Genomic DNA, 12,409 nt, shown 5'->3' on the forward strand with positions numbered 1-12,409 from the left:
AGGGGTAACAGCATCCTTTAAACCAGGTTTTGGCCAACAAGAAACTTATTAGAGTGTGTAAACTATTTTGGGGACATTCTATGGCTTGTGTGATACAGGAGGTTGGACTAGATGATCAAAATGTTCTTGTCTGGCCTTTGAATCTATGAACGTATGTATAAAGCAGTGGCATCTCTGTATTAAAGTTGTAACTGACCTCCATTAACATAGCGGTATTTTTGCCTCCTTACAGCTTTAAGCTGGAAAATAGGTTTGGCCTCAAATTTGCTAGCTTTACTCTCAAGGCTATAGGAAATGTTCCTGCAAAGTTTGAAGAAAAAAAAAAAAGTATGACAGTTTGAGTGAGGGATTTTTAAAATTACCCTGATTTGAACTGTTAGCTTTATCTGTATTTTGGTGCAGGGACTGTCACTGTTTATATAGTGCCTAGCAGAATGGGACAATGCCCAGTCTCAGGACTCCAGGTACTATCACAGTATAAATATTATTAATGTTTCCTTATACTCCTCCATCAGCCTGGCTGTATTCATCTGTTGTTGTTAGTGTGTAAGTTCTTCAGGGGCAGGGACCATCTTTTTGTTCTGTGTTTGTCCAGCACCAAGCTCAGTGGGGCCTTGGTCCCTGACTAGGGCTCCTAGGTGCTATGATAATAGAAAAAATAAAAATGATAATCATTTGCACACTTTGACCCTCTCCACCTTCAACAGTTTGAGACAGTCTTAAGTTGAAATTAAAATGGGTTGCAAAATGGGAGGAAAATATATGAAAAATTTTATAGACTTTTTTTTATACCACTTTTCACTGAAATGTTGAACTCTTCAGTTTCCCAGCCAGCTGTAGCTGAAATATGATTTAAAGCACATAATCTTCAGCAGATTTCCCCTCATTTGGGAAATGATTTGGCTTGCCTTCCTTTTTGACTCTGCACACATCTTTCCCCATGATGACATTACATAGCGGGTTTATTAAAGTTCAGACATAAGATGTCACAGCAGATCAGCTGTCCCCACAACTCTGTTGCTACCCTTGTGGTTTGCAGTGGGCAGTTTCTTTGTAGAATATTTAATTGAGAGCAATCTGTCAGTATAAAGAGTCTGGGGCAGGATAGGTAGTTTGATTAGTACCTGGGAGTCTCCTGAAATCCAGTCAGTCCCAAAATGTTGCTGTTTGGAGGCCCAAACCTACAAAGGGTTATGACCCATTAATATGGTTACTCCCATGCAGGGTCCTAGTGGCCTCCCCCTACCCGTGAGTAAACCGATCCTTCCACAGGTGTAACCCTTTGTAGATTTAAGGCATGGGACAGTTCCCTGTCAGTGTGACAGGGCCCACTCACCTCACACGGGCACCCTTGGCAGCTGGGTGTGTCTCTGCACCTGCACTCCCTCTGCATTGCTGCATGCAGTTAGCCTTCTGAGGCAGGTTTTTCAGTGACTCAGCCCTCTAGCTGAGTCACACACAGTCCTTATGTGAAACAAACACAAAACAGACCCCCTTCTGGAGTAAATAGTCCAAAAGGGCCTATCACAGTGTCCTGGATATTGCCCCTTCTGGGCTAGCTTTCAAAGCGTCTCTTAGCCCCTCCTGGGTTCCCTCAAGTATTATTTCCTGCTCTGATATGCAGTAGTGCCCTCAGGATTTCCTTCCCAGAGGCTCTTCACCTGGTACCCCAGCTAGGACACTATTTATAGGTCCATCCCCTTCCAGGGGTAACAACATTCAACAATTACTGACCATCTTCCAGGTTATCAGCCCATCGCCAGACTACTCCCTTGCTCAGGGTTTTAGCCACTCCAACTGTTCTGATAGTGGGTGGGCCTAAGTCCCCCAACTTCAGGTCCCAACTCAGGAGCCCTATAAGTAGCACCCCCTTGCTGCTTCTCTTTAACTATTTGCTACTGTGCTTCCATGGGCCACTTTCCCAGTACCTTCTCCAGCCAGAACTAATCTGTCCAGCCCTACAGCCAGCCAGGAGCACCATTCTTACTCCTCCAGTTCCAGCCAACAACTGAACTGCTCTGTCCAGCAGCCTCTTTTTATATGAGCCTGCTTGTCACTGATTGGCTGCTTCCCTGTAGCCTCTCTAGGCAGCTTGGATTCACCTTTATTGCTCTTTCCTGGGGCAGGGTGTGGTAGGACCTTGAGGCCTTCAGCAGGGCCTCTGGGCTGGGTACAGGCAAATATATCAAAATTTTGAAGTCCGCTTATGGTGATCTTGCAGTGTAAGATAACTTAATAAGTATATATCCACCCCAGCACCTTTGTTTGGGTTGAGTTGCTGTGGTTTAGGGGTACATCTACACTGCAGTGGGAGGCATAATTTCTAGTTTAGGTAGATATACAGGCACTAACTTTGATTGAGCTAATGTCCTAAGAAAAGCAGTGTAGGCACATGGCACAGGTAGCTATCTGAGTACATACCTAGAGTCTTAGATGAGATTGTACTCAGGTAGCTAGCCTGTGTCACCATTCCTGATATTTTAGTCCACTATGTTGATCAAAGCTAGTGTGTGTATAGCTACCCAAACTCGAAACTACACCTGGCTGCAGTGTAGACATACCTCCGATATGTTCTCACCGTTCCAGCAGAGGGCATGAGCTCTTGGTTGGCCTCTACCCCTTTATGTGTTTGCCTACAGACTGACAGTTAAGTGCCTGGAGAAGAGTTGTGAAAGCCCCCTTTGGTTGCAGACCTTTACATTGAGCTGATTGATTCTTATCCTAGGATTGCTTACCCATATGAAACGTTCTGCATTTCTTCTACAAAGATGGTGGAAGGAAGAAGGCAGCCCATATCAAAACTGGGAACACTGCGTTACTAACCAAGGCTACAGCTTAAGTAAGTGAAACTTCTGCTTTATTAGTGAAACCTCCCCAATCACTTTGTGTAACTCTGTTAGGTAGATGGGAGAAATTCTTTTCCAGAGAAAAAGGTCATTTAATTAAATGGAAATTGCAGATTGTTGCCGGGAAATCTATAGCCAGTCTTGAGAAGGCTGCGGATATGCAAGGGACCCAATTAAAAACTGTATAGGCAGCTGTCAAAACAATGATTACAGATAAATTCTGACTCCAGAGGAAAACTGAGAAGTTTGAAATTGCCGTCAAATACCAATTATCTAAGAGACTTAAGAATTCCTAAACTGGTTGGAGAAGCTCTTCAGAACATGTATCCAAATTACTTAGTGGAAGTCTTAATATTCACAGATGGACATTTTATCCCTTGTTAGTGAAGGCATATTTTTTGCTTGACAAGTGGAAAGTGTTGCCACCTGTGAAATGATTATATGGGGTTGTTAAGTGGACTCTTAGTCTGTGACTGAGGTTTTTAGAAATTCTGGCTTCAGGCCAGCTCTCAAGAGGAATACTCTTAATGTTTGTTTTTTCCTGTGACAGAGATTGGATCCTTAGATTATTTTGACAGTGCCACAACAAATTGTTTTATGGGGGAGAAGTGCTCATGTTTCCTCGATCTCTGGAGCCACTGAACCAGAAGACTGTGATTCTCGTTATGTGAACAAGATGTTCTTGATGTTGATACTATGTTTTCTCCCATGTATGTTTCCATCTGTTGGGTACATGAATGCTTCGATTTTATTTATTTTTTTAGCATGGATAAATTGGCCTTCTCCTTTAAAAGGAGAGCTAATCTAACGCAGCTTGAGACTGTATCAATCATTACTATTACAGATTTGGATCAAACTCCTGAGCTTAGTTTAGATAATATAGAACTAGAGCTGAATTAGTTATTTGTTTTTTTGAGATGTACTTCGAGAATGGAGGATTTGTTTCTTGAACCTTTGTGTAGATGATATACGTATATTGCAGAAAAAACTCAGGGTGGTTGTTGTTGTTAGGCGAGATGGCTCGGATCCTCAGCGGGAGTAAATGAGTGCACCTTTATTGAATTTAATGGAGCTAAGCCCATTTACATCAGTTGAGGATCTGGGCCATCATTCAACGTGAATGAGTCTGGAAATAGAAACTGGTTTATTATAGGCCTGTTTTGGTTTGGTTTTTGTTCTGACTTTTCATGTGTCTTTTCTACTTTCCTGATCTGAAGACTATATAATTTCTTATAACTGTCAACTATTGATATATTTCCGTTAACACCTACACTTCAATATAAAAACTTAAACTGATGATTGAGAAACATCAGCGTACATGCAATACAGCCTTTGTAAGGTATTGTTGTTGTTAGAATATAGATATTCAGGCCTGTCTGTAAAGGCCTATGCTCTAAGAATTTAGGTGTATTCTTATCACTTGGCTAGTTCTAGAGGTATAAAAGAGAGAATCAAAATCACTGTCTGCCGGTGTAAGGTCCTTCTCTTACTGTGACAGTCTGAGGTCCTGTTCTTAGGCTAAGGCCTTTGGCTAAGCAGCAGAGGCAGCCGTAAGCTGGGAAGCGACCAGTCACCTTGAAAGAAGGTGCTATTGGGCTGTTAGGAATACAGTCCTGTCCTGATAGTGCCTATCACCTCCAGAGAAAGGGAAGTGCCTAGAAAATGTAAAAGGAAACTTAGACAGACATCCTGTCTGGCAAGAACTCATTTATCAATAGCTGGGATGTGAAATCCTCACTTCTGTATTGTTTTGTCATTATAGTTCCCACTTTGCTGTTGTTTGTCTGTATAATCTCTGTCTGGTTCTGTGATTGTTCCTGTCTGCTGTATAACTAATTTTGCTGGGTGTAAACTAATTAAGGTGGTGGGATATAATTGGTTACATAATCATGTTACAATATGTTAGGATTGGTTAGTTAAATTTCAGGAAAATGATTGGTTAAGGTATAGCTAAGCAGAACTCAAGTTTTACTATATAGTCTGCTTAGCTATAGTCTGCCGTCAATCAGGAAGAGGGGGTGGGTGTGTGTGGGAAATTGGAATCATGTTTGGCTAAGGGCAGGAATGGGATCAGGGACACAGGTGTAAGGCTTTGTGGTGTCAGAGCTGGGATGGGAGACACTAAGTAAGGAAACTGGAATCATGCTTGCTGGAAGTTCACCCCAATAAACATCGAATTGTTTGCACCTTTGGACTTCGGGTATTGTTGCTCTCTGTTCATGCGAGAAGGACCAAGGAAGTAAGTGGGTGAAGGAATAAGCCCCCTAACAGTTGTCCCAATTCTCCAGACAACACATAGAGAATATCACTGAACTACTCTCTGATGTCAAATATTGTAAAGCTGAATGTCCAAAAACAAAAGAGGGATGGTGGGTGGTTATAATATTTAGAACTTATACGTGGTTAATGGCTGTTTCATAGGATACTACATGCAGGCTACTTGGTTGCAGAAGTCTGGATGGAAAGGTACTAGCAGGGCAGCAGGAACAAAAATGCAACCAGAGCTCCAGATCAGAGCGGGCTGCAACACAACTTGATATCCAGACTTGGCCTAGGTAAGAGCTATGACTGCCTTGTGAGTCCTGTGTTTGGGTTTCCATATTGAATCCTACGGTACTTTTCATGCAACTTCTTTCTTGGGGCTTCTCCTCCCCATTGTTTTCTCTCTCCAGCAATGTCCTTTAGACTCAGTCCTTGTCCCTCTTCTCCTTTCCCATGGCTGACTACATCCTCTCTGCTGGCTTTCCTTTCCATCTCTGTGCTAACCGCCCACTCTCCTTGTTCAATCACACATCTGTAGCTTTCTCTCAACTCTGCCTGGGTGTCCACCCACCAACTCAAACTTAATACAGTGTCTATCACATTGGGGCTAGAATTGGGGGAGGCCTGTAGGGGCTACCACTGTATAAATGATTAATAATAATGTGATAAAACTGCAGTTCCTCCCTATAATACCCTTCCTTTGCTATCGCTGATAATTTCAGCGTACTTGGATTGTGAACTCTTCAGGGCACAGGCCATCTTTTTGTTACATGTGTGCACAGTGCCTAGCACAATGAGGCTCTGATCCCTGACTGGAACCCCTAAGTGGTAGTACAACAAAAGCAGAAATAATACCACCCCCATCCTCCCAGTTAACCTGGAAAAAAACCTTGGAGTCATTTTTGGCTCCTTTTTCTTTTCCTCCTCTCCCACACTTTCATCCAATCCTCTCCTGTTTTCCCTCTGTAACATCTCCAAAATCCATCCCTTCTTTTCCGTCCCAACAGCTAAATTGTGACCTATGCATTCGTACATCCAACTTCAACTATTGCAACCTCTCCCTCTTTTTTAGCTTCCATGATTCTCACATCGATCCCCCTCAACATGACGTAGCTAAAACTTTCTTCCTTACTTGCTGAGCTGACCGTTTTCATCCCCTTCCTAAATCACTACGTTGCCTTCCAATCTCCTACATCAAATTCAAACACCTCAGCCTCACCTAAGGTGACCAGATGACCCGATTGTATAAGGACAGTCCTGATATTCAGGGCTTTGTCTTATATGGGTGCCTATTACTCCCCCATCCCATCTCCATTTTTTACACTTGCTATCTGGTCACCCCAGCTTCACCTTCATACTCTGCACAACTCTGCTTCCATCTACTTCTTGTCCCTTGAAGTCCCCTCCTCCTTGATTTATGCCCTGAGTTCTGCCACCTCAATCCACTTTGTCATGCCTCGGGTTTTCATCTCCCAAAAAGAATTCTACCTTTTTCTTGTGCCCCCTCCTTCCTGATCCTGTCCCCCACACAACCTGACTCTCTGCCTTCAAATCCCTCCTCAAGCTTCATTTCTTTGTGAGCTTTCCTGGCCGAACTCGCTGATATTACCAACACTAGAGTTGCTTTTCATTTTTCTGTCATTTATGCCTAGCACCTGCAATTCTAAAATCTGATTTTGTAGCTGCCTCGCACATGGGCCAAGTGCCTGCCAGAATATTCTCAAGCTCCCTAATTCTCTTACTCAGTGTTATGTCTCTTCTGATACGTTGCCTTCTTCTATTCCTTCTAGTCTGTCCTCTTTTCGCTTTTCTGTCCTTCTCCTTGTATGTCTCTTCTTGCTGCCTGTATTCCACTTTTATTCAGCCCAACATCAATACACCTGAGAAGCCAAGTGCGCACAACTATTTTGTGCAGTGGTTCCTAGTTAGAGCTTGGTGAATACTGTAAAATGTACTTTTTTACATCTGCCTGCAGGTCTGAAAAAAAATCGTTTAGAGTTGAACTGAAAAGCTTTTTCCAAATTTTTGGTGAACCGAAAAATTGAAAAAAAAGTTGAGTCAAGATAAACTGAAACTGATTGAATTGCCACTGTCATGAGAATGAACAGTCGTTGAGGCACGGGAGAGAAGAAGGAAGACTCACCCAGGATGTGGGTGACACAAGTTCAACTCCCTGTCTCACTGCTTATTTATACAAAGTGGAACAGGAGAGACTGTGGAAGCTCTCGCCCTTCATATCAGACTATCCCATTGCTCAGTGGTTAGGGCTCCCTCCTGAAAGGCAGGAGAACCTTTGTGTCAGATCAGGCAGAGGGGGCAATTGAACCTGGGTCTCCCACATCCTGGGTGAGTGCCTGACCCACTGGGCTAAAGGTTGTAAAAGAAGTTTCTGCCACTTCCTTTCCTCCCCAGCCATTTTGTGAATCCTCCTTGGCTTTTGACAAATGCCTGAAATAAGAATAAAACAAAATTTTTCTTTTTGACATTGCTGAAATGTTTTCATTTTTCAGTTCGGCCAAAACTTGAAGTTTTGGGTTGACTGAAACTGAAGTTTTGGGCAGCTAAATTATTTGCCAATAATAATAATAATAATAATTGATAATCACCAAGCACTGTTCCTAATCACTAGTGTGTGTCCCAGTGCTGGCACGTCTTCTGGGGTCCTCCTCAATCAGCCTGACAATGAATTCAGACTTGCTCTCTATACTGGGCTATGATTCCCTGCCACTGTCTCCCTCTTATTCAGTCATCCGGGCTTTAACCAGAAGTGTAACCTGGGCTGCTCAAACCTATGTTTTGTTATTGAAATGTGGGGTGGGGTGGGGTGTGTGTGTGGGGGGGTACAGAATAGCTTTGAGCTGTCCCATGCAAAATAGAGAAGAGAATGTAGATACAAGATAGTCAGGGTAAAAGATTCCTGGCTTCAGACTGATAGATAAGGGAGAATATTAGGTAAAGAGGCTTGGTCTGTGTTGAAATAAAATACTATTCTAGATTTGTGGTGCTCTCCTGGACCCCTAACAGGATAGAAATCACCTATAATGTAAGCTCTGGTTAGAACCTCAGGGTATGTCTACGCTGCAGTTTTACAGCCCGAGCCCCACAAGCCTGAGATAGTTGACATAGGCCAGCTACGGGAGTTTTATTGCAGTGTAGACATACCTCAGAGATCTTATTCTGGTGAACTAGACCCTGATGAAATGCCTTTTTCTGTTTAGTCACAAATTTTATTACAAATTACATATATTGGAACAACCGATAGAAAAGAAAGTACATAATCTATTTACAATCGCTACACATTTACATATAATATATACAGATGGTGAATTTAGTAAAATATATGAGCAGACAATAGAAAATATAGCAAATATCAGTATGAAACTGTACATGGCTTTTTCTCATGCCCTTTAGTGTGGTTGTATTTTATTGTAGCAATAAATACAGTTCTATATTTACAATTTAAAAAAACCAAACAAACGAATTTTAACAATTTCAAGTTAAAATATCTGATCAAAATATTTCAAAAATCGCTTATAAAAATAAAAGACCCATAGTAGCCTTTTGTTTTGGACTTTCTGCAAGCTATGAAAGTTCTGATAAAAGTAACTTTCTTTAACTATTCTTTAAACTTATAACATTATTTTGCTTCTCAAATCATTTTACCAACTTTTTAAACATTGCAAACCAAGGAGAAATTTCACCGACATTAAACAGTGCAGCACAGATGGACCCCAGTTAAAATAAAGCTAAATAAACATGATAATAAGTATTGTGCAGTGGTTGACTGATACTCCGTTTAATCCAAAGTGGTTTCGGGAATCATCCTCCAGCTGTATACTGTGCTGCTTCGAAAGCCCCAAGAGATAGAGGGTTAAGATAACCATGCAGCCAGCTTTACCAGACATAATTTCTGCATTTGTTCATTTTTTCCCAGGATGCACATGTCCGCCAAAGTCAGCTGATGCCATCTGTAGCTTCAAAACTAAACAATATTTTTTCTTCATTCACACTGGCATTTCTCGGTGTGTCCACAGCTTGCAACAGATTTTCATCATGAAAATCTATCCTTCGGGTGCCAGGAAGTTACATATGTAACATATGAAAATCAGAGACCATCTGTAATAGATCATCTTAATTATTTGGGCTCAGCTAAGCTAGGTATTGTTGTCCAAATGCAGTTTTATCCACCTGGAGAGTGGAGTGGCCTTTAAACTAAGAAGCAGGTACTGGACCATTAAACGTTGTTGCTCAGAGAACATTTTTTAAAAAATAAAACAAAATCTGAATCCATGCATAGGACATTGCTATTTGATCAGCTCATGAAAGGAAAGGTGACATCTATGAGAAAATGAGATTGAAAGAACTCCCAAATATAGTTTAGTCAAGGTAAGTGCTAGTGTCAGAAGGAAACAATGGGAGCCATTGCCTGGAACTCTTTAAAATAGAAAGGGCAAAGTACCAGGGGGCTTTCCTCTCTAATTGTGATGGTTCTGAGATACACAACTTCATAGGCCTTGATTCAGCAAGGGATTCATAGATTCATAGAACTTAAGATCAGAAGGGACCATTGTGATCATCTTGTCTGACCTCCTCTGTAGCACAGGCCACAAAACCTCCTGAATTAATTCCTCCTTCAAGTCCAATAATTGTAATTGAACTCAACCATCTCTTGTAGAAAATCATCCAATCTTAATTTAATGATTTCCATTGATGGAGAATCCACCACAACCCTTGGTAAATTTTCAACACCCTTTTTGAACTGGACACAGTATTTCAGTATTGGTCACATCAGTGCCAAATACAGAGGTAAGATAACCTCTCTACTCCTACTTGATACTCTCTTACTTATACATCCAAGGATTGCATTACCCTTTTGGCCATAGATATTTTTTAAGGTTCTAGTTTCATAATCAAAATGTTGTGTAGTACCAAGTCAAATGCCTTACAAGAGTAAGTATATTACATCAACACTATTATCTTTATCAACCAAACTTGCAAACTCATCAAAAATGATATCAAGTTACTTTGACAAGATCTATTTTCCATAAACTTTGTTGGACTTCAATGGGCTTGCTCATGTGTTTGAAGTCAGGCACATGCTTAAATACCTTGCTGAATCAAAGCCATAGACAGGTATTTTTAAAAAACAATCATATCATTAAAAAAGCACTGAGGGAACTTGACCTATCCCATCTGGGGAGCAATCTGTTCCTAAATTTTAAATTCTGTACCTCAACACGCTCAGTTAATTAAAACAATGGCAATGCCTCCAAGAAAATTCACCTCTTCAATATATTATTTTTGCTCTTGACTGTCAGATGCCTTTTCTGACTGGCATCTCTCTAAGAGAAAAACCGAACCAACTGTATACATGCTAGCAGCTTTCAGGCTTCCTCTTCATCCCAAACAAGATTGGTTTTGAGATTTCCTAAGCAGGCTGACAAGATTCATGTGTTAGGATTTCAGCCTGCTGCTTGTTTTCTTTGTTATTAACTGGTTTGTTTAGTTGCATGCAACTGTAATCAAGAGCACCTTTGACACCACCCTTCAGCACGTGTACACACACCCACTCTTACATTTGGGCTTGAAAAATGTGTAAACACACATACTTTTGTTTTTGCCCCTGAAACTAGTGACATGGAACGAATGCTACTGATGAAAGATTACAGCTTTCTGTCGTTTGATAAGATGATGGCATTAGTGAGTTGCTGGTAGGCACGTCATATGATATGCTGGCACTTGCAAAGGTTACCAGGGCTTGTGTTGAGTCACAGGACTGTTTCTCTACATCTTCTGAATTAACAGAGATCAGACTTGTATGTTTTGATCTGCTCCATAACAAAGTTTGCTTTCTGAGACTTCCCAGATCTTCCTTAAAATGTGGATTGAAAAGGATATAAAGAAGTGGGTTTAGACATGCGGGCAGTGGGACAATCACTAGAAGTATTGATTTAATCACTTCTGGGCTAATAAAAGTGAGGTTTAGTAAAGAGGAAAAAGATAAAAAGGCCACAGGGCAATAAAGAATGCAATTAGTAAAAAGTAATAATGCTATGTGCTTGATCATAGAACAGTCCCAAATATTGTCTAGTTCTCCCTTCTCCAAACTACAGTACAGTTTTGTATAGGCAACAGTCATTACCAGAAAGCACAGAGAGTTTAACAAGACCAGTGCTACCATGAAGCCCATCGAGCTGGGTTCCCCAAATGGCAAAGGTAAACAGAGCGGAGACACCCCATATTGACGCTCACTGAGAAGTGGTACCACTGCAATTATCAGTGCCAACATAAAGCAAAAGAAAATGGCTATTTTTACACTAGCAAGAGAGGATTTTGTTTCAAACTTTGTAGCATACTTTACGGAGAACCCACGTTCGAGTGCTGCCAGGGTAAGGAGGAAAATGGAAGTCTCTGAAGCAAAAATGGACAGAAGGCCAGTGACTTGGCAACCAACTCCACTTTCCCACCAAGCACCATATTGAGCAAAGCTGCCAAAGGTTAATGCATCCATGCTGGCCAATACACCACTGGACAGACCCATTAGCATGTTTACAATGGCTATCAGTCCAATTAAAAGTTTTATAGAGGAAATATACAATGGAGATTTGAAGACTGTTGCAGTTAACAGTGCATTGCAAATAAATGCCAAACCTACTATGGTCCACACTCCAATTCTGATTAGCCAACTACCAAACAGATGGTCACATGGTTTGAAGGGGCCTGCAAGGACAAGAAAGAGAAATGGGAAGAGGAAATATGTGAGAGTGAAGGATTAATTTGCAACATTTGAAACCCTGCCTAATTTTCATGTCTCTTCTAACCACAGGGAGAAGAAATATGCACCTTCTCCAGCACCCACTGCTATGCAGTGGCTTCCAACCTTCTTTTGTTGGTGCTTCCCAGAAAGACTGGAGGATGGGCATTTCCTGTCTCCTCAGTCCGTCATGACCCAGAACAGGTACCTCTCCGTCCCTTTTTAATATCCATTCTCTCTCTCTCTTCCCTGAGCTGGGTGTTCTGAGAGTAGCTAGGCTCTTAGAGAAGATAAGCCTGGGGTGGTACATGGGCCTCTCATGTACAGGGAAGCTATGTCCATGGCCAGATACATTGGGGGGCTGGCACTGGAGCAGGGAGAGACTTTCCAGGAGACACCTGCTGCTTTCCTTGTAGCAAAGGAAGCATTTAGGGGAAGTGGCATCATACAATTTTTTTCTGTTTCCACTTCTCCCATCTACAACACCTCAGGTTGGGAAACACTGTTCTAGAGAGGCAATGCTAATATTGAGGAATCATTTGGTAGA

General features: G+C 41.6%; 1 protein-coding gene and 1 long non-coding RNA gene across 4 annotated transcripts in view; one reads left to right on the forward strand and one right to left on the reverse strand.

The window, feature by feature from the left end:
- Positions 1-2,733: 2,733 nt before the first annotated feature.
- Positions 2,734-12,059, forward strand: LOC140905112 (uncharacterized). Its single transcript, XR_012156752.1, has 3 exons — positions 2,734-2,839; positions 5,268-5,401; positions 11,935-12,059. It is a non-coding gene; the product is annotated as an uncharacterized lncRNA (long non-coding RNA).
- Positions 8,404-12,409, reverse strand: part of LGR5 (leucine rich repeat containing G protein-coupled receptor 5) — a 127,079-nt gene continuing 123,073 nt past the window's right edge. For 2 of the 3 annotated variants that reach the window (XM_073327779.1, XM_073327778.1), the window contains one exon: positions 8,404-11,828. In XM_073327779.1, coding sequence (XP_073183880.1) covers positions 10,738-11,828 — 1,091 coding nt within the window. In that variant the 3' untranslated portion in view covers positions 8,404-10,737. The remainder of the gene's footprint in view (positions 11,829-12,409) is intronic. The other variant, XM_073327781.1, reaches the window with a different exon arrangement.

The sequence above is a fragment of the Lepidochelys kempii genome, chromosome 1 (assembly GCF_965140265.1).
Source record: "Lepidochelys kempii isolate rLepKem1 chromosome 1, rLepKem1.hap2, whole genome shotgun sequence".
NCBI classification, from domain to species: domain Eukaryota; kingdom Metazoa; phylum Chordata; order Testudines; family Cheloniidae; genus Lepidochelys; species Lepidochelys kempii.